The 27,650-nt window shown below is 36.9% G+C and overlaps 5 protein-coding genes and 1 long non-coding RNA gene across 7 annotated transcripts; 3 read left to right on the top strand and 3 right to left on the bottom strand.

Annotated features, from left to right (window-relative positions):
* The first annotated feature begins 561 nt into the window (after window positions 1–561).
* On the top strand, window positions 562–3,376 carry LOC111801002 (plastid-lipid-associated protein 6, chloroplastic-like). The gene is made up of 4 exons (XM_023684951.1): window positions 562–969; window positions 1,169–1,405; window positions 2,605–2,731; window positions 2,850–3,376. Exons 1-4 carry the CDS (start codon window positions 700–702, stop codon window positions 3,062–3,064), a joined length of 849 nt encoding a protein of 282 aa, XP_023540719.1. The 5' UTR covers window positions 562–699; the 3' UTR covers window positions 3,065–3,376.
* A 379-nt stretch (window positions 3,377–3,755) lies between these two features.
* On the bottom strand, window positions 3,756–6,332 carry LOC111801000 (CRIB domain-containing protein RIC7-like). Of its 2 annotated transcripts, none has more exons than XM_023684949.1 (6): window positions 6,066–6,332; window positions 5,944–5,966; window positions 5,670–5,754; window positions 5,412–5,515; window positions 5,162–5,234; window positions 3,756–4,779 (listed from the first exon to the last, which is right to left on the bottom strand). In XM_023684949.1, the coding sequence occupies exons 3-6, from the start codon at window positions 5,740–5,742 to the stop codon at window positions 4,406–4,408; spliced, it is 624 nt and encodes a 207-aa protein (XP_023540717.1). In that variant the 5' UTR covers window positions 5,743–5,754; window positions 5,944–5,966; window positions 6,066–6,332; the 3' UTR covers window positions 3,756–4,405. The 2 variants fall into 2 exon arrangements, with proteins under 2 accessions (XP_023540717.1, XP_023540718.1); XM_023684950.1 differs by lacking the exon at window positions 5,944–5,966 and adding an exon at window positions 5,819–5,841 and having other exon boundaries at window positions 6,066–6,071.
* Window positions 6,333–7,113: 781 nt separating this feature from the next.
* LOC111799879 (glycolipid transfer protein 1-like) lies at window positions 7,114–10,870 on the bottom strand. The gene is made up of 7 exons (XM_023683369.1): window positions 10,851–10,870; window positions 10,335–10,464; window positions 9,788–9,843; window positions 8,933–9,063; window positions 8,216–8,351; window positions 7,574–7,705; window positions 7,114–7,317 (listed from the first exon to the last, which is right to left on the bottom strand). The coding sequence occupies exons 2-7, from the start codon at window positions 10,450–10,452 to the stop codon at window positions 7,282–7,284; spliced, it is 609 nt and encodes a 202-aa protein (XP_023539137.1). The 5' UTR covers window positions 10,453–10,464; window positions 10,851–10,870; the 3' UTR covers window positions 7,114–7,281.
* A 9-nt stretch (window positions 10,871–10,879) lies between these two features.
* Window positions 10,880–13,445, top strand: LOC111799877 (60S ribosomal protein L14-2-like). Its single transcript, XM_023683367.1, has 5 exons — window positions 10,880–10,966; window positions 11,098–11,199; window positions 12,591–12,720; window positions 12,834–12,946; window positions 13,105–13,445. The coding sequence occupies exons 1-5, from the start codon at window positions 10,964–10,966 to the stop codon at window positions 13,156–13,158; spliced, it is 402 nt and encodes a 133-aa protein (XP_023539135.1). The 5' UTR covers window positions 10,880–10,963; the 3' UTR covers window positions 13,159–13,445.
* A 1,910-nt stretch (window positions 13,446–15,355) lies between these two features.
* Window positions 15,356–16,155, top strand: LOC111799878. The gene is made up of 2 exons (XR_002815922.1): window positions 15,356–15,489; window positions 15,700–16,155. It is a non-coding gene; the product is annotated as an uncharacterized LOC111799878 (long non-coding RNA).
* A 4,786-nt stretch (window positions 16,156–20,941) lies between these two features.
* Window positions 20,942–26,597, bottom strand: LOC111799876 (casein kinase 1-like protein 10). The gene is made up of 14 exons (XM_023683366.1): window positions 26,446–26,597; window positions 25,914–26,249; window positions 25,770–25,810; window positions 25,152–25,221; window positions 24,793–24,941; window positions 24,620–24,715; window positions 24,220–24,290; window positions 23,540–23,728; window positions 23,369–23,453; window positions 23,057–23,183; window positions 22,862–22,935; window positions 22,703–22,763; window positions 21,631–21,767; window positions 20,942–21,533 (listed from the first exon to the last, which is right to left on the bottom strand). The coding sequence occupies exons 2-14, from the start codon at window positions 25,987–25,989 to the stop codon at window positions 21,252–21,254; spliced, it is 1,458 nt and encodes a 485-aa protein (XP_023539134.1). The 5' UTR covers window positions 25,990–26,249; window positions 26,446–26,597; the 3' UTR covers window positions 20,942–21,251.
* Window positions 26,598–27,650: the final 1,053 nt, after the last annotated feature.

Here is a 27,650-nt window from a genome sequence, read left to right as displayed (position 1 = left end):
AACAGTTTCTACCCTCTTTTAAGATTGTTAATTTTTTTTTTTTTATCTGGAGTAATTAATCTCAGTCCTAGGGACCATTAGTATAATTATACGCTAATTAAGATTAATTTTAAGTCATTAATATAAAATAATTTTATTTTAATAATTTGAACGAGACAATTAGTATAATTAGAATGTTTTTACTAAACTATTTAATTATAAGTTTTAAGATTACTAGGATGTCGAGGATAAGGTCGAAGACTAGTAGGGTGATAAAAGAAAGTGAGTCGGACCACTAGCAATAGTAAAAAATTTACATATATATTTTAAATTTTATTTTGAAACCATTCTTAAAAATAAAATTTTAAATATTTAGATATATATATTTATTTAAATTAATAATTATTACTTTAATTAAAAAAAACATTTATTTATCCAAAAAGATTATAGCGGGAAGATGCAATCTAGATCTCAAATCTCAATTAGACAGAACCACGTGGCATTTCGCGAACCAATCATATCGCTGCACTCAAATCCTATCTGTCCCACCAGTCCACGCTCTGCATCTCACCTCCATTGATCCTGCTTCGATTTCTATAACATTCCACCGTTGCTAACCATTCAATTGATGATTCAGAAAATTTCCCTGTTTTTCTGTTCTTCCCTCGATTATTTTCCCGAGAAACAAACAGTTTCCCTCTCCACTCAATCAACACACCCATGGCTGCGCTAGCGAGCTCTGTGCTTCACTCGCCACTCCAGATCTGTTCTTCCGATTGTTCTTCTTCTGGGTTTCTATCTCCATCCAGAATCCATGGGTTTGCACCCAGTTTCAAGCTCAAGTGTTCCAGCCGCCGGCCTCTGCTTTCCGGCGACGGCCGACCCAGAAGAAGTTGCTATTTGAAGTCGGCTTCCGATTCCCCTCCTTCTCTTGATGATGATTCCAAGGCTAACTCTGAACTCCTTGCATCCTTGAAGCTCAAGCTACTGGTGGGTCTCTCTTTTGCCTCTCATTCCTCTGTTTCAATTGATTGATTGAAAGTGGGTGTCAACAGTGAAGAACATATGAAAGTGGGTGTCGAGGATTGTTGGGAGGGAGTCCCAATGAGTGGTTATCTCAAATTGGACAATATCATACTATCGTGGAGATCTGTGATTCCTAACTTGCTCTTCTTTTTCATTATACTAGAGTGCGGTTTCCGGGTTAAATAGAGGTCTTGCTGCAAACGAGGATGATTTACAGAAGGCAGATGAGGCTGCTAAAGAGATTGAAGCTGCTGGAGGGCCTGTGGACCTCTCTGTTGATCTTGACAAATTGCAAGGGAGATGGAAACTGATATACAGTAGTGCATTCTCGTCTCGCACTCTAGGCGGAAGTCGACCGGGACCTCCCACGGGAAGGCTACTTCCGATCACTCTTGGTCAGGTGCAGTATTTCTGATTTCTATTGTCGTTGGTCGTTTCTCAATTCTATCTCTACTATAGAACCGGACACGAGTGCTTCTTCTTCTCATACAACTTCCAAACAAAATGACTAACAAAACTTATTTAGTGAACAATGTTCGTTTTCCTTCATGTTTGTGTTGAGGATTGCTGGGAAGGAGTCCCACGTTAGCTAATTTAAGGAACGATCATGGGTTTATAAGTAAGAAACACATCTCCNGAACAATGTTCGTTTTCCTTCATGTTTGTGTTGAGGATTGCTAGGAAGGAGTCCCACGTTAGCTAATTTAAGGAACGATCCTCGGTCTATAAGTAAGAAACACATCTCCATTGGTATGAGGCCTTTTGGGGNTGAGGCATTTTGGGGAAGCCCAAAGTAAAGCCATGAGAGCTTATGCTCAAAGTGGACAATATCATAGCATTGTGGAGAGTCGTGATTCTTAACATGGTATCAGAGCTATGCCCTTAACTTAGTCATGTCAATAGAATCCTTAAATGTCGAACAAAGAAGTTGTGAGCCTCGAAAGTGTAGTCAAAAGTGACTCAAGTATTGAATAGAGAGTGTACTTTATTTGAGGGCTCCAGAGAAAGAGTTGAACCTTGATTAAGGGGAGGTTGTTCGAGGGCTCCATAAGCTTCAGGGAAGGCTCTATAGGGTACTTTGTTCGAGAGGAGGATTGTTGGGAAAGGAGTCCCACATCGACTAATTAAGGGGCTGATCATAGGTTTATAAGTAAGGAATACATCTCCTTTGGTATGAGGCGTTTTAGGAAAACCAAAAGTAAAGTCATGATAGCTTATGCTCAAAGAGAACCCTTGTGGTTTCTAACAAGGTTGACTTTCAAATTTCCATCAATAGGTTTTTCAGCGGATCGACGNGAAGTTGTGAGTCTCGAAAGTGTAGTCAAAAGTGACTCAAGTATTGAATAAAGAGTGTACTTTGTTTGAGGGCTCTAGAGAAAGAGTTGAACCTTGATTAAGGAGAGGCTGTTCGAGGGCTCCATAAGCCTCAGGAAAGGCTCTATAGGGTACTTTGTTCAAGAGGAGGATTGTTGGGAAAAGAGTCCCACATCGACTAATTGAGGCGTTTTAGGAAAACCAAAAGTAAAGTCATGATAGTTTATGCTCAAAGAGAACCCTCGTGGTTTCTAACAAGGTTGACTTGCAAATTTCCATCAATAGGTTTTTCAGCGGATCGACGTCATCAGCAAAGATTTCGATAACATCGTAGAGCTCGAGTTAGGTGCTCCTTGGCCACTACCTCCTGCTGAAGTCACTGCTACATTAGCTCACGTGTTTGAAATCATAGGTTGGTTCTCTAAGGATATTCCTTTCCTTGTGGTGCTACAATTACAAGGCCATTGCTATGCAACTTCCCATTTCTTAACCAGAAGAATTGTTCTATTGTCTACTTGTACTGAGATCAGGTTCTGCTAAGATAAAGATAACTTTTCAGAAAACCACCGTGAAAGCCACTGGAAACTTGTCACAGCTTCCTCCATTAGAGGTACCTCGGCTTCCAGATGCGCTAAGGCCTCCATCCAACACTGGAAGTGGCGACTTTGAAGTCACTTACCTTGACAATGATACTCGGATCACCAGAGGAGATAGAGGAGAACTCAGAGTGTTTGTTATTTCATAATATCATCACAGCCATGATGCATGCCCTTTGCTGCACCCTCAGGTTTAAACATCTCCCCTAAAGTCTGAAATTATACCATCCATCACTGTTTAGTATTGTTATGAGTTTCGTTATCGAATCTTCGATACGAACTGAAACTTAGAGATCAACTGCTGTAACCATAGTTAGGAAGAGGAAAGCATAAAGTGTCTGGATTTCTACATTGTTCACTGTAAGTAGTTTCATTGTCTTCATCTATGTATTGATCAGTCAGAGCTTAAAAATGTGAAATGGTTTTTGTTAGTAATCTCAGCAATGGTATAATATTGTCCACTTTGCGCATAACCTCTTAAAGATGGTGTTCCTTGCCTATAAACTCATGATCATTCCCTTAATTAGCAAATATGGGACTCCCTTCCCGACAATCCTCCCGTCGAACAAAGTACACCATAGAGCCTCCCTTGAGGCCTATGGAGTCCTTGAACAACCTCCCCTTAATTGAGGCTTGACTCCTTTCTCTGTAGCCCTCAAACAAAGTACATCATTTGTTCGACACTCGAGTCACTTTTGACTACACCTTCGAGGCTCACACCTTATTTGTTCGACACTCAAGAGAGTTCTATTGACATAGCTAAGTTAAGGGTATGACTCTGATTCTATGTTAGGAACCACGAATCTCCACAATGGTATAATATTGTCCAAATCTCTCATGGCTTTGCTTTTGATTTTCCTAAAAGGTTTCATACCAATAGAGATAGTGTTCCTTGCTTATAAACCTATGATCATCCCGTGGATTCCCTCCTAACAACTTAAATCCAAATCCACTGCAGGCTCTTATGAGCCTTGACAGCTTAAAAGGCTCTCTGAACACCCGAAAGCTTCTATGGCATCCTTGTTAGACATGGATGGAACAGTGGTTTAAGGGAGGCAGTTGGAGAATTTTCTAGGTGATATAAGAGATTTGTATTACCCGAGAAATGAAATGTTCCAAATGCTACACAAATATGCAAGACTGACAGTGCAACAATAAGCTCTATCTAAGTGCTGTTATTTGTGACTACAATGGTTCTGTCAATCAGTGATTTATGAGGATCATACCACTGCATTGAAAAGGGGCGCTGAATATATAAATTCAAGCTTCAGATTACGTGTGGGTCATCGTTTGAAGAATGACTGTTGGTTACATGTTTACACAGACAACTTTGTTGGTGATAAAATTATAACTGATGACTGAAGCTAAAGTCATATGATTCATATCATCTCCAAGGCAACAAAATTATGTTCATATACGGGCAAGGAGAATCCATCTGAAGCACCCAGCTCGACTAGAATGCCGTTTAGTTCCTTGTCTGGAATTTCTGCTCACCCCTGTTCTTCATCAACTGCTTCCAACACTGGGGTTGGTATGTCTGTTAAAGAGTTATTCTCCCTTGATCTAGAGGATTTTGTTGATTCACCCCCGTCAGATGACCCCTTAGATTTCCTCCGATGTGAGTGTTTTGGGGCAGGATTTTCTGAGCTTGATGAACCCCCTTGATTCGAACTACGATGACGTCGTGAGCTTCGATTACTACCTTCTGCAGCAGATTCGCCTGAAGGGCAGGATGAGCGTTGTCGCCTAGAACCTTTCTCAGAGTGTCGCCGAGCAGAAGAAGAGTCTAAAGACGTGTCTGATGATGTTTGCGATTTTGACTTTCGAGATCGATTTGCCTTTTGCACATCTATCTCTCCAGACTCTATACAAACATAACTTCCATTACCAACATCACTTCACCATCCTCAGAAACTCTAAAAGATACAACAATCTACCAGCATTCTAAACCAGATCTCAGCCACCAAGACTAGGCAATCAAAATACAATAGATCAAACATCTATATTCATGACTTGAATGTAAACAGTCCTGAATTTCCATTTTGACATGATGAGCTATGTAAATGTTGAATCATTTATCAATGCACATGATTAAACTATTAGCTTTATATTTTTCGCAGGTTGAATGATTCATCCAAAGAAGAAACGAATACACATTCATAAACTAGAGTGCCATTTAAACCTTAACTTTCTATGAGTAAACGAATTAAAATTTTCAGATAAAAGTAGAAGAAGATGAAGCAAACCTTTGCTGGGGAGTTCCCCACTAGTATTCACCAAATCCCCTGAGTCTTGTGGCGAAGATTTGAACTCGTTCATCTGTGCAATTTCCCAACATCCACAAAATCCAAATCGACGTTCACAAAACTTTAAAACACAAGATAAAATCAGAAAAGGGTGANAACATCCACAAAATCCAAATCGACGTTCACAAAACTTTAAAAACACAACATAAAATCAGAAAAGGGTAAGATTCCATCCTTTGATTGTTCTTACCCAGCCAGGATTATTTTGATTACCAGATGGACCATCCCATCCAATATGAGCAACATGTTTAACGTCAGTGGGAAGCCCAATCTGCATTTCCTGTTCCTTTTCATCTGCAAATTTCCATCAAATCAATCAATCAAGTCCCAATCCTTTTCGAACGAAAAGGNGTTCCTTTTCATCTGCAAATTTCCATCAAATCAATCAATCAATCAATCAAGTCCCAATCCTTTTGGAACGAAAACGATAACGAAATCGAAAACATACCGAAAATCTGTGAAATGTATCTTAGTCCTTTTAAGAGGCCCTTTACAGAGTTGCCCTTGACAGAGGTGCCCATTGTTCCAATTAGCTATATAAACTGAAAACTTAACTACCCGATCGCGAGAGAATGAAAAATAAAAAAAAACTCCAACCACGATAATCGATAATCCTACACCTGCGATTCAAGATCCAAATGCAGAGAAGANCCGGAACAAAAGAAGCAACCCCAAAATGTAAAAGTAATAAACAAAAATAGAAAAAGAAAAAAAACTCCAACCACGATAATCGATAATCCTACACCTGCGATTCAAGATCCAAATGCAGAGAAAAGCAAGGAAGATGAAATTACTCGTTGATTCAAAGAGATTTCAAAATGAAGAGAGAATCGAGAGAAATTACCTTCGCCGAAAGAATCTGAAAGCTACAGGTAAGTGAAAATGGGGGAAATCGGCAGGTTTTGATCGACAGGGACCGGTGAGGAAAAGGGGGAGGGAATCGGAGCCGGAGTCCAGTCAATCAAAACCTGGTTGCTTGAGAGAAGAATGAATTTAGGATGAATTTACAGAGAAGGAGGAATAGAAATTCGAATGGAGAGGGCAGATTGATGAGCTAATCTTAGTGCAGGTTTTCAATGGCTGTTTTGTGAAAGCGCGGGAACAGCGGTTGGGGCGGGGACTGTACGGCCATCCACTCTCGCAACATTTTCNTTTTTTTTTTTTTTTTTTTTTTTTTTTTTTTTTTTTTTTTTTTTTTTTTTTTTTTTTTTTAATTTTATTGGTTCTATTGTTGATGTTTTTAGAATTCTAAATATATATATTTTCTTTTTTAATGGTTCATTTGTTTTTGTTTATTTATCTAAAGTATTGTGCTTAACTTTTGATTGAAATGACAAGAAACAATTATATAACCAACCAAAATAAATAAGAAAAAATTGCACAAACTACCTTTAAATTATGAAATTGATTACTTCTTAAATTTGATCGATTCACCCATATACCTTAAGTGTTGCAATAAGCCTATCTTATGCTTTCTTTTTATTCGAGTTGTGTAATTTTTATGATTTCTTTAGCTGAAAAAAAGGCTCAATAACAAGTTTATCGATGGGTCACTTTACATTTCAATTAGACAATGCTTTACAAAGTTTAAAAACTCTTAGATGTGATTGCAACTCTTAGATGTGATTGCAATGATGAACAAAGTACATGGAACACGTTAATCTAATCAGAACTTCTTAATAAAAAAAAATCAATAATGTGATGGTAACAAACCCATCATTTTAAGGGTGGTGGTTTGTCTAATTTTTCTTGCAACTTTCAAATTTATAAATGTCAAAAATATTAAAAGATGATTTTACAAGATTAGAATTCTCGTTAAAGACGTAAAAATGTCAATCAGCTAGTTGTGTTAGAAACACAACAAAAGAACATACAAAATAGAAACATGAGAATACCAAATCAAAACACAATTGAAGTCTAACGATTATGTCTGAATTTTAAGGATGTTAAAAGGATTTTAAATAAGCTATAATATAAGTGCATAGAGGAAGTAACACAATATAAAGGAGACAAGGAGACGACAACTCGATTTTCAGGAACGACCAGCCTCTCACGACGCCTTAAGACGCCTTAAGATCGTCCAAGCCAAAGCTAGCCTGTGAAAGAGAGTATTTATTTCATCAGTCCTCTAAAACATTTTCCTAACCAAATTGAGACAGTTCATAGATACTATAATCTATATAATCTATTGATTCATTGCTAATGACATACAAAATTGAATAAGAAAAAGTTAATATCGCCCTAAAGGCTCAGAAATTTCAGTTAATAAAAAGCATAGCTACCTTGCAAAACTGAACTAGTTCTATCAAGTTTGAAAGTTTGACATTTCTTCAGGAATTTGGGGAAACTTACCAGAAATTTGTGATTCTCTGCGAGGAGAGGTGAAAATTTTGTACAAAATTTCTCAATGTCAGCTTCAACATTGCCATTGCCTGATAGAACATCCATAAACTTCTTACGATCGGGAGCAAGCTTCATGGCGACCTACAATTTTAGTATCCGATTAGAATCAACATATAATTTTTCATAAGCTGAATTCACGGATTGAGCTTAACGATATGAAATAACTTCCAGTTAGTTCAAACATTATAAATGTATTTGAAGCAGTAGAAGGTTTAACAAAATTTGCCATGATTCTGTATTTGCTACGTGTTTTTGTTTACTGAAAGTGACGTTAACTTTCGAATCTTGAAATGTGAACTCATATGTTACACCATGCTCGATAAAGATAAACGAGTTATAGACCAAAAAAGATGCTGGTAACACGACATATACCAGAAATAGAACTCAAGGAATATGCGTATGGGCTTCAGCGGAATACTTCAGTGCATTTTTAAGCTTCTATTGATCCCTAAAATCCTAAGTTGAAGGAAAATAAAGAAGGCGAGAAAAAAAGAGGAAAATAACTGCTGCAACTAACAAATTGGACCAAAAATAACCCCCTTATACCAAAGAATTTAAAAATTAAATAAAGTAGAGGCATCAGAGGATTACAGTGAAACTTGAACTGGCCAGCCAGCCATGCCACTTTTTCAAGGTTCTGCCATATGCTTCTGTACAAGCACGGGTCATTGTCCAATCCTGATGCTCCAGTAAGTTGCGAAACAGTTGTACCAAGAAATCCAATGCTCTGACAGGATCAAAGTATGCAAGTAGGATCAAAGTGTGTGTTAATCAAATTGATCCAAGATCATTTGCAGAGTTATTTAGATGATTATATTTCTGGGTTTAGTTAAAAACAAAGATTTATTCATTATTTTCTAAAAAAGGGAAAAACAGCAATTTGGTTCAGTCATTCACACTGGAGATGCAACTAAAAACTCATCCTTGTATTAAGAAGTGCAAAGAGTCACATCGAAGTTTTATCAAAATGCTTTTGCAGGTCGTGTGCAGCGCAATAACCAAGAAAATGCAAGGATACGCATCCAGAGGGGGCAGGGGAAAACTGAAGTAGTTGTAGTTCATCTACTTATTTCAGTTAAATGCAAATTATTTTGCATCATTTTGATAATCTCTTTAAAGTATCGTGGAAGATGGGGAAGGCTACCATCACTGATTAGATTTTAGCACTGTAACATGTAATGACAAACATAGTTAAGTTGTACATATTCGTGTTCAAAAGCTTCCTTGATAACATTCAACATATAATTCTCCAGTGGTGTAAAATTCCAAAGGAAAAAAGAAACAGATTCACTACAGACATTATCTAACCTTGTCAACCAAAGAAGACCATTTGTGCAACTGGATGATCCTTTTGCAGTATTAGTTTCAATCTCAGGCTTCACCAAGTGATACAAGTACTTGAATGCAGGTGGGTTGGAACAATACTTGGCGTCCAATCTCTACAGATACAAACACTAAGGTGAAAAAAACATAAACGTTACAGAAATTAGCGGTCTATAACAAAATCACAAGCATTGATATAATTCACAAAACTCTAGAACAGCAAAGGCATACATTTGTCTTCCTTTAAGAAGTACAGTTTTATATCACNAAGCATTGATATAATTCCCAAAACTCTAGAACAGCAAAGGCATACATTTGTCTTCCTTTAACATGTACAGTTTCATATCACGAATGCTTATAAACACCCGTGAGTACTCAAGTTAGATGTGTGTTTTATCTTTTCAGATACCATACATTTTTTCTACTTTTCCAGCTACGTTTCTCATTTCCTCCAATCATATTTGGAAAATCCAATAAAAGAAGACAAGAAAATTAGTAAGTCCTAAGTCCAGTAACAGTGATTAGTAGCCTATAAACTCAAACAAGACAGATAAAATTATGCGNTTTTTCTACTTTTCCAGCTACGTTTCTCATTTCCTCCAATCAAATTTGGAAAATCCAATAAAAGAAGACAAGAAAATTAGTAAGTCCTAAGTCCAGTGACAGTGATTAGTAGCCTATAAACTCAAACAAGACAGATAAAATTATGCGAACAGATGCATACAAGCTTCGATGTTTCCCCCTTGAGTAAAAAAAACAGGCTGCCATAAACGGGCCTCATAGACAATGATATTCTACAAACTTAATGAATGGGAAAAGAATATGACGTGCGCATCTTACCGAGATGTTGCCTCCAATGTCAGTTTTAACAAGTGCCATAGAAGCTCCAAACTTATCTGCATTAGAAATAATTGAGACGTTAATTTTAAGATATCAATTCATAAAATTGATCAGTTTGTGGTGACCAAAGTATGAGATTGCAATAATGCTTAGTTGCAATAGGAATTCAATATTGATGTNCATAGAAGCTCCAAACTTATCTGCATTAGAAATAATTGAGACATTAATTTTAAGATATCAATTCATAAAATTGATCAGTTTGTGGTGACCAAAGTATGAGATTGCAATAATGCTTAGTTGCAATAGGAATTCAATATTGATGTGGAAACAAATGACTCGAGACTGCAGAAACCTTAAAAAGACAAATCTAGTTCTCTAGTCCACTAACAAAGAAATATCAGTCTACTAACTTCATGCAGGCAAATGATAAAGCCCATGTTTATCTTCTTGATATAACTCTCTTTCCTCAAAATGAAATCATATGCAGTCAAACGCCAGGAAACTAGAGAATCATTTAAAAGGCAAAAGGATTCAAGAGGCACTCCACCTATAACAGGCAAAATATGTTTGCACACTTCCAAGAAAGGCTTGGTCAAAATCTCCCCTGCTTCAGATTTGACATGCTGAATCCCTTCCAAGGCAGGGGCAAAAACAGTTCCATCCATTTATAGGCCTTGCTGCATCCAAACAAGTACATGAATTCCTCACAGAGAACACTTAGAAATAATTAATTTCCGTCAGATTCCTTCACAATCACCAGTCGAACAGAAAAGTCGCTTCTCTTCGAGATACAAAGCAATACGGAATTCAACAAAACAGTAATGTCGCAAAATAATATCGATTAGAATACAAACTGCAGTTGATCAACATCAAGACATTCAACTAGAATTAAACTTCTTCATTCAATTTCATCTACCTTTAATCCGGAACAAAAATGAACGAAAATAACACAGACGTAAATGAAATCAATATACAATTTAATCAGATCACAGCGTACAGCCGAAAACAATCAAGTGTAACGAAGAAGAACTCCGGCGAATGAAGTAGAGAAATGTATGCTTACAGTAAGAAGAGATCCTTTGTNTAACATATAGAAGGAACCAATTATCTGGACCCAGAACAGAGGAAAGAACCCTAGGCTCGTCGCCCGTCTCTGTAAAACCCTACAGCCGGAAGATGGTGAGGCTTCTCTTCCTTCGTATTTCTTCTCCTAACTACGAATCGACAGCGCATGGTGGTGGTGTTTTCTTCCTGAGTTTATGTTCTGCGGATTGTTTATGAATTTCGTGTTTTCTGAATTGTTTCTGTAGCCGTTCAAGAGGTATGTTGAGATCGGGAGGGTCGCTCTCGTCAACTATGGCGAAGACTACGGGAAGCTTGTTGTGATTGTCGATGTCATTGACCAGAACAGAGTAATTTTCTCTGCTGTTACTTACTTTTTCGATGAGTATTACTTTTTAGTTTGAATTTGTATCAATCCCCTTGACATTCATAAGCCACGGAAAACGGTAGCGCTATGCTTCCCCTCTCCTTTGTTTCTTCTGAATTTGATGTTTGCGTTATGATCTAAACATATTAATATCATAAAATTCTGCTATTTATTATCTAGGAAAATTATTTCATAGCTTTTTCAAGTTTGAAGTGATAATTGTTGAAATAATATACAGCATTCCTTATTTAACTTTATGTTCATTTAGTAGGTCGCTAATTAGTGGTCATTGAATCAGTAGTTGGGTTGAGGATGATGCAAATTACTACTGATTGATGGTTAGCTTGAACTGTTTTCTCTGGCTGATTCTCCAGAAACCAAAAGGGGTGTTTTGTTGGTTGTTCAAATTTATGGTTGTTTGATGCGCTGATGATTTTAATTGTTTTTGGGACTTCTCGTGAGTCTACAAATACAGATGTATGTCGTACTGGATGTTTGTAAACATTCATGCTTGTTTCAATGGATATGTTCCATTTTTTCTTTCCCTACTGAATTTGATTCTACAGTACCCAATTGTCTTTTGTAGAAAAGAAAGGATTTGGATGGATTTGGCATATGCATGCATTTTATGTTGTTATTTCCTGGTGACTTGGGTTTAGTTTTTTCAATATTTGACTAGTTGCTAACAACACGAGCATAGCTCAACTATTAAGTCGTTTTTACTTCCTCTGAGAGGTTGTAAGTTCGAATCCCTTCCTCCATGTGATATAACACTCGATTTTTTTATTTTATTAGTTGTTCATGTTGGATGATGGAAGTCCCACATCGACTAATTTAGGGAATGATCATGGGTTTATAAGTGAGGAATACTTACTCCATTGGTATGAGGCCTTTTGGGGAAACCCAAAACAAAGCCATGAGAGCTTATGCTCAAAGTGGACAATATCATACCATTGTGGAGAGTCGTGTTCGTCTAACATGGTATCAGAGCCATGCTCTAAACTTAGTCGTACCAATAGATTGGTAAATCCTCATATATCGAACAAAGAACTCCAAAAGAAAAAGGAGTCAAGCCTCCTCGAAGGCAGTCAAAAATGACTAAGACTCCAAAGGAGTCGAGCCTCGATTAAGGGGAGGCGCACTTTGTTCGAGGGGAGGTGTTGGATGATGGAAGTCCCACAACGACTAATTTAGGGAATGATCATGGGTTTATAAGTGAGGAATACTTACTCCATTGGTATTAGGCCTTTTGGGGAAACCCAAAACAAAGCCATGAGAGCTTATGCTCAAAGTGGACAATATCATACCATTGTGGAGAGTCGTGTTCGTCTAACAGTTCATTCTATGTATTTTTTTTAATGCTACTGTGTACAGGCTCTGGTGGATGCTCCTGATATGGTCAGGTCTCAAATGAACTTCAAGAGACTTTCTCTTACTGACATTAAAATTGACATTAAGAGGGTCCCTAGGAAGAAGGAGCTCATTGAAGCCATGAAGGCTGCTGGTATGCTTTTCAACTGATTTCACTTTCAAATACTTAATTCTTCTACTACCACCCTCAATTGGGGTGTTGTTTTTGTTTGCCTCAAGTCTAACCCATTGTTTCGGTCATGTCAGATGTTCAGAAAAAGTGGGAGGATAGCTCTTGGGGGCGAAAACTTCTCGTTAAAAAACGAAGGGCATCCCTTAACGATTTTGATAGGTTCAAGCTAATGTTGGCCAAGATAAAGGTCAGTGATGATATGTGACGCGTCTGTACTTTCTCTTGTTCCCCCCACCCTCTTTCTTTAGCATCGACAAGTATAAGAGCTCTAAACCCGCTGTTTCTCTCGTGTTCTTGATTCATGGCAACCTATTTCTCAAATGGATATTATTTATATTTTTGCAGAGAGCTGGATTGGTGAGACAAGAGCTTGCAAAGCTGAAAAAGAGTGAATCTTAGAAAGCACATTTCTTTATCCTCAAATTTTGTTAGAGATCAATTTAAATGTTGTGGATTGTTCTCCCTTTTGCTTCTCAAGCACTTGAGAATTTGGGTTGCTTCTGAAGTGCATGGAGTTTTGGACATCCAAGTGTAGTGAGTACAACTGCATATGCCTTCTGTTTTCTATTTGTTTGTTTGTTTGTTTAATGTCTGCTTCACTTGCTTGAACTTTCATTTAGTAAGCAGTTCAGAAAGTATATGATTGCTACCAGATCTTAGTGCAATATCAAACCATTTTATCAAAAGCTTTTTTAAATCCTTTCCTCTGTGGACTGGTGTAGAACTCAGAGACATCTGCTTTGAGCGAACTTAGGTTAGAATATTTGGTGGTTTCTCTACTTGCTGATTACGCTCGGGATCGAGAAAAACCCTAGTTGCGGGTTTCAGTTATTTTCTGGTTATGCCCTGTAATGAGTGAATCAGCATCCTCTTCAATGGTGCGAAGTAGCAAAGGTGCAATCGTTTGACATAAACATTGCTGACAGCAATGTTCTCGTTTACCATTCCTTCTTTGTTGTGCCTGTCAATGGCGTCGTTTGTGGATAATGGTTTGTTATAGTTAATTATTTATTTATTTATTTTATGATATATTGAACACAATTCTTGGATTCATAGGAAAAAATCATGGGACTTGAATGCAAATCTAATTGGTGTAATGAAGATTTTTATTGAATGGTGCCCTCCATGGATGCAATGAAAACAAGTTAAACTAGTTTTTGTGATGTTTCGATTCTTTAATTAAAACGAAGCGGTGTGATGGCCCTTTCAATCAAGGTACGTGAATCAAGGTACGTGCAACGACTAAACGATACTCTCCTAGCGTGAACATCCATGTCCTGAGTTGAAGTGACAATTAGCACGCCCTATGAGTTCGGTCACAATTGCACTTTGATTGCAGTGGACTTGCGATTGTGAGACACTCACTTCCACCCACAATTGAGTTGAGCTTATTTGTTAATGCGTCGCCTACGGTCAAGCGACATATGCTCGAGCTTCTAGCCTCGGTTCAAGAAAGTTTCAAAAAACAGGGGCACGGTCAAGCGACATATACTCGAGCTTCTGGCCTTGGTTCAAGAAAGTTTCAAAAAACAGGGGCAGAGAGATTTCGAAGAGAGTTTTGAAAGCAAGATTTGAGAAATTGAAATTGGTGTTATATGGGAATGTAAGCAAAAGACAACAATGTCGAGTAGGGAGCATCATTTCCATGGATTTCAAGTGAGAGACACATAAGATCTTAGACCTACAACCATCGATGAATAATTAGATTTGTGAATAATAAGATTACCCTCTACATTTGCTAAGTGAAGAACTTTCTTGGTTGCTATCAAGTTGTGGAAGTGAAGCAAATATGCACTCCAAAATGATAATGTCGATGCTTTGGCTCAACTCACCCTAGAACACGAGATCAAACTCTCTTGTAGCGTCTCGTTTGAAATCCTCAAAATGAATTGGTGAAATGCATCTCAAATATGTGTCTATCCAGTTCTGAAAAAAGTTGAATATTTTGTAGAAGAAGAATTAAAATCTTACACTATATTTAAATACGCTTTTCTATTACGGTGCTCGTTGTCACATAATCACTATCCAAACTTTTATACGCTCACATACAAATAATTTAAAATATATTGTAATCCACTCATTATTTTTGAAAATATTTTTGTGTTTGTTCTNCCTGGTGTCTCGGTTTTAGTTTCTTTAAGATTTGATTAGTTTCTCACTCTATAATTGTAATGCTACCACATACAGGCTTTGGTAGATGCTCCTGATATGGTCAGATCNCCACTATTTGTCTTGGAAGTGCCCTCATCAGTATAGATGCTCATTTCTCTGGAATTTAATGAAATAACCACCTCTTAGCTTCTTCAAACTCTTCTATTTGAAGTGATACTNAACAATTTCACAAAGCACCATGGGGGGCTGAATCGTAATTTTAAAGTTATGAACAGAACAGTCGGGTTTTCTCATCCAGAGTCTTATTTGGATCTACATGGGAAGAACAAACCCTAATTGCGACATCGTATAATCTTCTCTCATCGCCTTGCCCATCTGTGGAAACCCTAGCAGTACGAAGATGGTAAGCATTCCCGTCCTTAGTTTCTTTCCGTCGAACTATAAAGNACGCACCTCACCTTTCATGTTCTTTGTTTGCTTTAACCTGTTGTTTTGATCATGTCAGACGTTCAGAAGAAGTGGGAGGATAGCTCTTGGGGAAGAAAACTACTCGTGAAGAAAAGAAGGGCATCACTTAATGATTTTGATAGGTTCAAGCTAATGTTGGCTAAGATAAAGGTCAGTGATGTTGTGATGCAATCTGTAGTTTGTACTTCCTCTTGTTTGTTTTTGACCTTTTTTTATGCATTTGATACATGAAAGAGTTTGAAATAAGTTTTGTTTTATTAATCATTGACACATGAAGTGTTCTATTGTTTCTGTTGTGTATTGGCTGGATGACAACTCAATGCTTATGGATCAACATTATTATTTACTCTCTTTTTGCAGAGAGCTGGATTGGTGAGGCAAGAGCTTGCAAAGCTGAAAAAGAGTGAATCTTAGAAAGTGTATTTCTCTAGCGTCAAATTTTGTTACTAGTTGAAGTTATCAGTTTTGGATTTTGTTCAATTCTGTTTCTCAAGCCTCAGGAGTTCGGGGCTGTTCGGGGTTGTTTTGAGGTTTATGGAATTCTGGACATCTAGTGTAGCGAGTTTTTACTTGATTTCTTCACAAGATGCCTACATCACTCCAATTAAGCAAGCATGTATCTGAATCTGCTGAGTGCTGATGTTTTTCTACTCAACTGTTAAAATCGGGTTTCTGTGGCTATGGATATGGTTTTCGATTTCTATTTGCTTTTCTGAATTTTATGTCTGGATTCCCTTGAGTGTCCCATTCATTGATGAAATATTAGATACTGCAGTTGTGCTACAAATTAAGATGATTTCAAGCATGGTTTCATGACTAAGCCTGCTTCATCTGCTTTAGCTCTTACTTATACCCTGTGTTAGAAATATATCGTTGCTAACCAATTCATAGTGCAGTACCAAACACTTCTATCTTCATTCTTCACTTTTATCAGAAGCTTTTCTATATCCTGATCGCTCTGGGCGGGTAGGACAAAACGCCACGAGATTTGAGCAAACTCCACTTAAAAAACTTGATGGGTTTCTCTTCTTCCTCAACCTTGGGATCAAGTAGTCCCAAAGGTGTTTACCTCTGATGTTAATGTTGCCTCCCAAATATGGCTATCAAGGGTATCTTCTGGGAATGGTGATTTTTCAGATATCCTTTCCTCGTGTAAATCGCTCCATGTGGGGCTCGTGGTAGTAGAATAAGAACCAAACCATGGAGTTCTGAATGTTGCATATGAAAAGTTGGGTGAAAAGCTCGGCGAAAAGCCAGGCGACGGTGTTGACGACGACAATGAAGGTAATAAACTACTTCCAAATACTTGAATTTCTCTGGTTATTTTCAAAGCTTGCAGACGTGATTCTTTTAAAGTCTGCCCTCTACTGCATGATTTCACCCCAGTTGAACCTATCATATCATTAGAAAAGCCTTTACTCTTGTATAATATGTGCATCTCTGATTTGAACAAAGTAATTTTACCCCCTTTCATCTATATGTTTAAAGGTTCCAAGTTCTTAGATGATATATGAATCACTCTTGAANAAAGCCTTTACTCTTGTATAATATGTGCATCTCTGATTTGAATACAGTAATTGTACTCCCTTTCATCCATATGTTTAAAGGTTCCAAGTTCTTAGATGATATATGAATCACTCTTGAATATTCAGCAGCTAACTTTTCTGTAGAATTGTTTCCACTGCTTCCACTCAATGCTATGCAAATACATGATGAAATTTACATGCTTATTGTGAAGGACGTCGAAGATTCTCGAATAATCGTAGACATCAAACGATGCCTCGGCTATTGTTGTCATTGTTTTTTAGCATATCAGGGCAGGGTTACATTGACAAGGACGTGATTTCTATACATGTAAAGTCCATTATATCTAGACTGAATAAAGAAATTTAATGGAAGCTTAATTACATTAATAATTGCTTAACGAAGTATATACTTCTATTGGTAAAACATTTAATCCACTTCCATNTTTTTTTTTTTTTTTTTTTTTTTTTTTTTTTTTTTTTTTTTTTTTATTAAGTTCCATATTAACGTGTTTTTTCTTATGAGAGGTTTTAAAATGCTAAAGTCCACCGCTAATAGATATTGTTCTTTTCTCTTATGGAAAGTTTAAAATGTCAGGGAGAGGTTTCTATGTCCTTATAAGAATTGTTTCGTTCCCATGTCCCACCTATATTGCCCTATGCTCACGACCGATGTCCCACCTATATTGCCCTATGCTCACGCCCGAATGAGAGTGTTCAATATTTAAAATTGATAGTTATTACCTATACCAACAATATGAATTTTATTTTTTGATAGCTCAATCATAATAACTTTAGAAACATCCTAAAACGACCCAAGTTAGTCTATAAAGATAGTCTCCACTCTTATAAGCATTTTAAAAAGAACCCACGTTAAGTAACCTTTTCGAGATTGTCTTAATAAGAAGCACGTGAGTGAGAATAAAACATCCTATTTATGTAGTCTAAAATAGTATCTTAAAAAGGACCAATAGATGGTAAGAGTTTTTTCTTCTCGTTTTCGTTCGTCCTTATCTCATACGACAAAAGAATTAACCGTCATTTATTGTTGAAACCAATAAAAAACATAATATTTTAAACTTTATATATAAAAAATATTTAAAAGTTAATAAAAACACAACTGAATTCATTAATAATAAAAAACTTTTACTTACTTTTGTACGATGTTGCCTTGTATTAATTTGTTTGTATTGTGTAGATAATAAAAAAATCAATCTTTTTAATACTTTTTTTTTAAAATTTAAACAAATTTCAATTAAAAATGAAAAACTTTTATTAATGGAAAAAATCAAACACCCAAAAATAAAATTAAAAAAAAAAAAAAACACATAATTCTTCAAAGGCTTAATGTCAAATCCAAGCCATCTGACCCATCAGAGCTACAATCATTCTCCTCAGTACTGTTGAGATCAATCACTTCTTGCCGTGGCTGCCGCTGCTCCGCCGCCGACCGGGCACCGGTCGTCCTTGCGCCACCATTATTCCTTTGATTTTGGTTCCCCTGCCACCTCTGCCCTGCTGCAGCCTCGTTAACACCGTTGGCGGTGGTAGTCCGACGCGGCGGCGGCGGTTGGGCCAACAACGGATGAAGCGGTAATAAGTGAGCCATGTCGACGGTGGGGCTGGGGTAGCTTCTAAGAGACGACGGCTGCCGCGGCGGTGGCATCGTCAAACAATCGTTAAGCGTAATTTCGGGTTCTCGAGAAGCAGAGGCTTGTCCATGGAAATAATCGGTCCATACCGGCGGCCGCTGAGAGCTTGCCGAAGAAGGAACCAAGCGGCTACCATAAGAAGCAAGATCATTCTGCAATAAATGGTAATTGTAATGGTGATTAAGAGCTTCAGAGCCAAAAATCACTTGACCACAGAGCCCACAAGGGGCACCAAAAATTGTGCTTTTCCGGCGAGGCGGCCGGGAAGAAGTCTCGCCGGAGGCCGATAACAGCTCTTCTAATGATGGGTTCCAACCAGATTTTTCATAGGGGGAAGAACTCCATGGGAAAGCCAGAGAAGGTGAGAAGGCTGTGAGGAAAAACAGAGCAAACAGAGCAAACAGAGCAAACAGAGGAGCTTGAAGGAAGAAGGCGGCCATGGCGGAAATGGGCAAAACAGAGATGATATTGAATTTGGAGATGGTGAGAGGTTCAATTTATAGAGATGAAAAAGGTGAAATTTAATGCACATTTGAAAGAGAGGTAACCTACTAAATGGCTTCGCTTTAGGACACACTCATCCTACCAAAGATAGCCACTTTTTGTTTCATCTATGCTTTAGCTTAGAGGCCATTACCCTTATTTGAATATACGTTTCTTTAACCGTCTTTGTCTTCGAGTGATATAGTCAACTCGAATCGAGTTTAACTTGTTACAATATATATCTTCGACTCACAAGCTAGACGTTCCAATCACTCCACATTAGCAAATTTATCTATAGTCTAAATTAAGCACGGTTGCTTAAATATTTTATCGTTATTTCACTTTTAATTGAGTTGGGTTAGTTTAAAATGGGTTTATTTGTGATTAGTTCAACGTTAGTTTGTAAGGTTCGTGACGGATGTCTATTTCCCTCCGGATAGGTGGGGATTAGGGAAGGGAATGGAGGTAAAAGCTTCTAGAGCTAAACCAAGATATTAGAGTTACAACCTCAATTTTGTTATGAATTTAAATGAATTGTTAATTTCTTTTTGTTAAAATATTATTTTGGTCCGATGTACTTTTAAGTACCATTCCATTTTAGTCCGTGTATGTTAAATGTTTTTAATTATAGAGTTTCAGCTATTACGCACTCTTTTAAAGGTGACTGTTTTTAGGCAAATTTACCGGCCGTTTCTGCACCTCTATCTCATTTATTACTGAGCGGTCATTTAGGAGCCTTAGCTAGTGATTCGGGCTATTTCCCTCTTGACGATGAAGCTTATCCCCCATCGTCTCACTGGCCGACTTTGACCCCTATTATTTTGAGATCATACCTAGTCTTCAGAGTTTGCCTCAATTTGGTACGGCTCTCGTGGCCCCCACTGAAACAGTGGTTTATCCCTAGATGTCTAGTCAACTGCTGCCCTTCAATGCATTTCGAGGATAACCATCTAGCTCTGGGTTTGAGTGACACTCCACTCCTAACTACAACTCATTCGCTGAATCTTCAACATCAGTCCATTCGAACCTCCAAGACAAGAGCTTGATGCTTTGAACTTTTGGGCAGACGGGTTTGGTGAAACAGGAGGGAAATTCTATAAAAGCAACTCATTAAATGTTTTTCAAGTTCCTTTACTTTCAATAAAGTCTAAAGTTGACCCAACCATTAGTTTATAGTTAATTTTTGTTTTGAAAAATAGTATTTATTAGCATTCCTTCTATACATTTTGGAAATATAATCCGTGTCTTGTTACATAAAAATTATTATTATTTAACTCATTTTATTAATAATTAACTTCAATTAGGAGCTCGATTAATATTCCGTAGAGAACTCAATTTTTGCATATTTTTCATGAATAATCTTCGCCATGTCATTTGGAAAATTTTACGAAAACTAAGAATTTAAAGTCGAGGGTCAAAATTCAAAGTAAAACTTTTTTTAGTCATGGCACACATTACCTTGCATGTTATTTTAAAAAATGGAGAAATTATATTAAACATTATATTACATTTTTTTTCTTATGAAATATAATCGAATTTATTACAATATTATACATTATTCTAATAAAAATTATATTAGAAAATATAGTGTCATAAAAAAAAATGAAGAAAAATTCTCTACAAAGAATCTCGGACTCCAATTCTCGCAAAGTAAATAAAAAATATCTCAAGAATGGAGAATGAAATAGAAAATCTACGTGAATGAAAAGGCCAGCCCGCCTCATTAACATCTCGCCTCATAAACATCTCTAAACAAGAGTATTCAATTCATCGAAATAAATTCATAGAATAAAATATGAAAAGAAGAATCATAAAAGGATTTTTCATAAAAATCTATATATATAAAATTCTTTCTTCCCAACAAGCAAACATAATGCTTAATCTTAGCCTTAGATTTGCATACTTAATGTAAAAATAAATGAATAGAGGAAAGCAAAAAGGATGTTGGAGTAACTGTCTCAAATGTATTATTAACAACTTCCTAGAACCAAACAAGAACAAGCACCATTGTAATCAAGAAAATCCATGGAGGTTTTGCTTCCAACAGTGTTTTTGCAGAGCAAATTTCATTAGATTTTGTAACGTGTGGATGAACCGAGCCAACCGATGATCGATACACATATACAAGGTTCAAATCATATAACATACATACCGTAGGAGCTGGGAGCATTTTACAGAAGAAGATACATAGGGTGTTGTTATGTTTTGACCATTCACACCGTCACTAGTTATACCAAGATTCATCTGTTTTCTTTCATTTCCTCTTCCCAGTTCCAATAGACAACATCTCGAAGCTCCGGAGTGTATCATCACGACCACCTTTTGTAGTTGACGAACGGGTAAAGTTTGTTGTTTTCGACTCGAAACCAGGTTGAACCCTTTGGCCTCCAGATAGGCGACTACTTGTTGACACCAGCCGACTTGATCGGATTTCACTAGGCTCCCCAGAGGAGCTTGGTCGACTGCTCGATAAAACAGGCCTCTTCGAGATGCTTCCATTCCTATAACTACTGCGGACCCTTTCTGAATCAACTTGCTGTAATGAAAGAAAACGTTTCAACTTGGTTAAAGTAGAGAAAACAGCATAGTATACGCTCAGAAAGAGTGGAACAAAACTCAAGTTGGAGCAGTACCACATCCTTGGAAGACGGTACATCATCAGATGATCTGTGTCTGGAATGATCACCATGCAAACCATGCCCACTGGCGTTCCTTCTTGCGAATGCCTCAGCTCCACCGGAGAATCTATTGTCTCGGATATCTTGGCCCACTAAATCACATAGTAAACAATATATCAACTTTGTAGCGTACATTGGCTAGGAATGTCTAACATGAAGAGAGAGCTCTCAAACCCCAATGCTCCCAAAATATTTTTACAACAAAACAAGTATATATCATAGCAGTTGAAAGAGAAGAATAGTTCTCAAACTGATGCTTGCAGCAACTAGCAGCAATGGACTAATACAAAACGTTCTGCAATCAAGGATAACCGAAATAATGCTGAATTCTCTCTCTCTCTCTCTCTCTCTCTCTCTCTCTCACCTTATCCTATTGTACACAAGCTTGTCCTCTTTGGGCTTTCCCTTCCGGGCTTTCCTTCAAGATTTTAAAACGTGTCTTAGAGAGGTTTCCACACCCTTATAAGGAATGCTTTGTTCCCCTCTCCAACTGATGTGAGATCTCACTATCCACCCCCCTTGGGGGCCCAGCGTCCTCGCTAGCACACCGTCCGGTGTCTAACTATGATACCATTTGTAACAGCTCAAACCGCTAGCAGATATTATCTTTTTTAGGCTTTCCGTCAAGGCTTTAAAACGTGTCTACTGGAGAGAGATTTCCACACTCTTATAAGAAATGATCTACTANATGATACCATTTGTAACAGCTCAAACCGCTAGCAGATATTATTTTTTTTAGGCTTTCCCTCAAGGCTTTAAAACGTGTCTACTAGGGAGAGATTTCCACACTCTTATAAAGAATGTTTCATTCCCCTCTCCAACCGATATGGGATCTCACACAACCAAAGTCATATCCCTTGTATGCATGCAGATCATTAATCAAAAACATGATATAACCAAGCCAAGTGAAAATGAAGTTTGACGTAAGAAACCATCTCTCCAAGGCATAGATTAGCCAAGGAGGTAATATTCAGCCAATTTCAACAGTTTATAGTTTACCCTATCCTTCTTGAGAAAGGGAACCGACCTGGATGCTTTTCCACTCTTTCAGCAGATGGTCCGGGGCTGAGACCTGGTTTTCCACTAGGCTGTAGGGAAGCAACAATGAAAAATTATATTAGAAGCAAAACAACTTTATTTTCCATCATTGGGCAACTATAAGCATCCAAGCAATTAAAATACAGACTCGTGATTTTGAACTGGAGCCAATCTGTGGATATTTCAATATAGTCCAGTCAAATACATAGTCAAATTGATATCCTGCAAACAATGACCAGTGTGATGCCGTTAATTAGACCCTAGATGTAGTAAAAGGATTTCAACATGTACCCTGTGTGTATCAATAGTACAAGGACAAGAGAAATCAACAATTCAAACGAACCTTCGCGGATGAAAAGGTCTCGGAATAATCTCTTCAGATACGAATAGTCAGGTTTGTCTTCAAACCTCAGTGATCGACAATAGTGGAAGTAGGATGTAAATTCTGAGGGAAATGACTTGCAGAGAACCTAGAAACATGTTACTATGTCAAGTACGTCCATGAAAAAACTTCAAGCAAATTCAATTATAATTTGTAAGAGACAAACTGGCATATGGCAAGCACACTGGTCCAGACAATCACCTGTCCTCACCGTATGTCACTTTGTCACATTTATATTTTTGTAAACGTTAATGTGCAAGCGAGTAATAATACCTCTACTGGAGTAAGCATCTTCTTTTCACTGATCTTGTCATATTTTTGCTTTTTAGTCCCTGCCTTCAGCCCTTGCCAAGGAAGGCTGAGATAAAGATTCATGAACTTAGGTCAAAATCTGATGTCAAATAGATATTAGTAGGAAAGCAAGCATCAAGTTATGTGTGGGACCTTCCCCTTAGAAAATACATGAGCACATAGCCCAGTGATTCTAAATCATCCCNAAAAAAAAAAAAAAAAAAAAAAAAAAAAAAAAAAAAAAGTATAAAAAAGACGACGAAGAAGAAGATTGCCTCACCAACTCCAAGATGAGTATTGACACTTGCATAGCGAGCTGTTCCGGTGAGATTCTTATTTTCTCTGTCACAGAAGCAAGAGAACCCACCAAGGTTAATTTAGAAAAATAAGAATGAAGATCAGCTAAAAACTTCACCACAATATAAGAGGAAAAGATTATCTCATAGATGCAAAATTAGATAAAAAAAAAAGGAGCATTCAGATCCTACTCAAGTGCTAAGAAATACCCAAAAGAACAAGGATTCCCAGCTCATGAAAGACTTGTTTGAACGATCAAGTCACTTTATCACTATATTCATCATTGAATTTTATGACAATGAGACATTACCATGGAGTTGAAGGATAGAATAAGGTTTATAAGGCATTTGAATTGATAAACTATTTGCTGACATATGGCTACCTACTCTACCATGGTTGTTCATAGCTAGGCATGTTTAGTGAACTGAAAACTGAAGTTTCACGACTCAATTAGTTAGGAGTGTCACGATTATTCAAGGGAAAATGCAGATAAAAGACATGCCAGAGTCACAAAAAGGTAATAGATGATAAGTTACCTGTATGGTATATGCTTGTGTGTCTGAAGATCTCTGTACTTTTTTGCAAGACCATAGTCAATGATGTATACCTGTTCACAAAAGCAAGGTGATTTGATTTAATAAGGTATAAGCCAAAGATACTAACTTTCCAATCAGCTACCCCCTTTCCCTATAAAACTGATACACGCAAGAAGTTAAATTGAAGTCATTTTCTTTCTTGTCTCTGCATTATGACCTTGAGACGGCAGAAACTACTAACTTCATGTGGGATCCAGACCTAGCTCGGTCACCGACATGGAATAAACTTAAGTACCAACAAACGCATAAAGTACAAATAAGAAATGAGATTCTAAATGCCATCACTAACATTCTCAAATATTATAAAATACAATACAAAATGTTGTTCAATACATAATACCTGGTTAGCCTTTCGCCCCAAGCCCATTAGAAAATTGTCCGGCTTTATGTCACGATGAAGGAAACCACGTGAATGCATATATTCAACTCTGTTTAACTACAGGGGAGAGATAAAAGAATGAGCACTGCAAAAATAATCAGTAAGATACTACTTAAAAGTATCGGCAAACTAACCAACTGATCTGCAAGCATCAAAACCGACTTCAAGGACAGTTTCCGATTACAGTAGTTGAACAAGTCTTCTAGGCTTGGCCCAAGAAGATCAATAACCATGACATTGTAATCACCCTCAACTCCAAACCATTTGAGATGGGGGACACCAGCTACATACATAAACAAAGAATATAANCCCAAGAAGATCAATAACCATGACATTGTAATCACCCTCAACCCCAAACCATTTGAGATGGGGGACACCAGCTACATACATAAACAAAGAATATAAAGAGAAAAAACCTACATCTATTGGACATAAATTCTAAGAGAGTATAATTAACATCACTCGGAGTAAATGAACTATAAATAAAACCTACTTCCTCCTTGAAGAAGCATGTATAATTTTGACTCATAGTGAAGCTGAGGGTGCTTGGTTTTTGAAGATTCCTGAGGAAACAAGAATATCATGAATGAATCACCAAAATCTAGAATTTTATCAATGTACAATATAAATCAAATGGTGGATATGGTTATCATTGAATGCCATAAACGACTTAAGTAACGGAGCAGAGTAAATTGAAGCATCAGAATTCAGAAAGACAGCAAGATTTCACTGTCTTTTCTTCCCTCTTCCCCACTCTTGGCTTAAACGGTAAGAGAAAAGAAATATGTATCTAATAAGTCTTGATAGAAGTGTCTAAAAGAGAAGAAATTCGGTAAGCAACCAAAACTAATGGCTTTCATCCAATTCTTAACTAATGGAGACAACAACACTCAAAATGCCAATGTGGTTATTAAAGTTTCCAGCCATATGCCCAACTTGGTGATCACAACAAAAGTTCTAAAAAGACAAAAATCAAAACTCAGACATCAGAGGACGATCTTTGTTAAAGGAAAAAGTTCATTTCTAATCTTGATGGAAAAATATCACAATTGGTTAGATCGCGATATCAGCACAAAGGAGAAATGGAAACACAATCGAATTACCCACTTACCAGCTTGACAGCCACTTCCTCTCCCGTTTGCACATTGGTTCCTGAATAAACCAAACGAAACACCATCAATGTCGGCCATGTTTTTCATACACAAACACGTGAATTACAGGACCAATCGAATAACAAAGCACATGAGTTGCATACCCAAATAAAGCTCGCCAAATGATCCGCTTCCGATCTTCCTCCCAAGCTTAAACTTCCCACCTACAATATGCTCCATCACCTAATTTACTAATCCACCAAACTCGCGCCTATATATACGAATCAGCTCAGAACTTAGCCCATCACAAAAGAAAATGGCACAAAAATGCTTCCCCGCCGGACAATCCCGTTCCCAATCCAGGTACCGCCTCGATTAATCTCGGGATTCAAATCATCAAATACAACCTCTGATCCACACCATGGAATCCAATGGAAATGATCGAAAATTCCATTAAATCCACAAATCAGGCAGAAAAGCTCACAAAACACATTCCTTCCCTACACATAGAAATGGAAGAACAAAAATGCGGAAACATCAAAAACGGAATGAAAACGCATGTAAGAGAAATGCAATTACATCTGGAAAAAGGGAATTGGAGATGAAAAGGAGATGGCGGTAGAGAATTTGGAGAAGAGGAAATGAAGAAATTGATAATAACAAGAATGGTAAAGATTTTAACGTCGGAATATATACCGGAAAGGGATTTTCGGATCTGAGTTTCGGACAAGGATCAAGTTTGTTCGGGGATTAGAGAGGAGGAAGAGGAGATTATTTGGTGGAATTTGACGGAGTGAAGAAAAGGAAGCGAGAAAATGAAGGAAAATGGATGACAAAAAAGCTTCGGATCATTCATTCTTCTTCTTAAAAGCACTGTTTATGTTTTTATTTATTATTTTAATCTAACTGCCAATCTGCTGTCCTTGAGCCTATTTTTCTACGCTACACTCCCCTACCTTTATCCAATTATAATTCGACGCGTGTAAATAAAGATTTTCCCTTTTTTTTTTTTAATTTGTAAGATAGATTTATACGCCTGTAATACTTTTTTTTATTACAAATATATATATATATATATTTTCAACGTTGGCCTGCTTGATTGATAGACTAGGGACAAAAATATTTTATTTTTAAATGTATTTGTAAAATAATAATAATAATAATAATAATATAAAAATATATTTTTTATCTCTAAATTTTTATTTTTATTTCGCGCTAAATTTTAAAATGTTACATTTTTATCGTACTTTAAAATGAATATATACGTAAAAAAAATTAATTAATTAATATTTGATAGAAAAAGTATATGGTTTTAATATTAACAAATTCAGTTGGACTCGTTGGATAGAGGCTTAAATATAATTATTAGGTGGTGGGGTAATTTAATTTAAATAATTACAATTAAGTCTTTGACTTCATCTTTATTTTTTTGTTTTTTAAAAAAGATTAATTAAAAACATGACGTGATATAATTTGAATTGATATTGAAAAAATAGGAAACTTCCGAAAACATTCAATTTTATTTTACCTTTTGACTTTGACTTTTCATAACGTCTTAAAATTACTATTTGACTTTGACTTTTCATATCGTCTAAAAATTACTATTGACCTATAGAATGGATCATCTTGTGGAAATCAAAATTTTTATTCTAGGTCACTACCACATCATTCTAAATCTCAATTTCCGCTAAAGATTTAAATATATTGAAAAAATAATATATTTTTTAAACATGCTATAGGATATAATTAAGTAGCTAATCAATATTTAAAATTTGTTTATTAAAGGCCCGAAACTCCTATTAACATAGACACGGCCATACATAATATAGAAATCACACTTGGGAAGGGGGGACAATTAGCTAGAGCAGCAGGTGCTGTAGCGAAACTGATTGCAAAAGAGG

The sequence above is a fragment of the Cucurbita pepo genome, chromosome LG08 (assembly GCF_002806865.2).
Source record: "Cucurbita pepo subsp. pepo cultivar mu-cu-16 chromosome LG08, ASM280686v2, whole genome shotgun sequence".
Taxonomy (NCBI): Eukaryota; Viridiplantae; Streptophyta; class Magnoliopsida; order Cucurbitales; family Cucurbitaceae; genus Cucurbita; species Cucurbita pepo.
The sequence above is the reverse complement of the archived record's forward strand: the minus strand, read 5'-3'. Positions and strand labels throughout refer to the sequence as shown.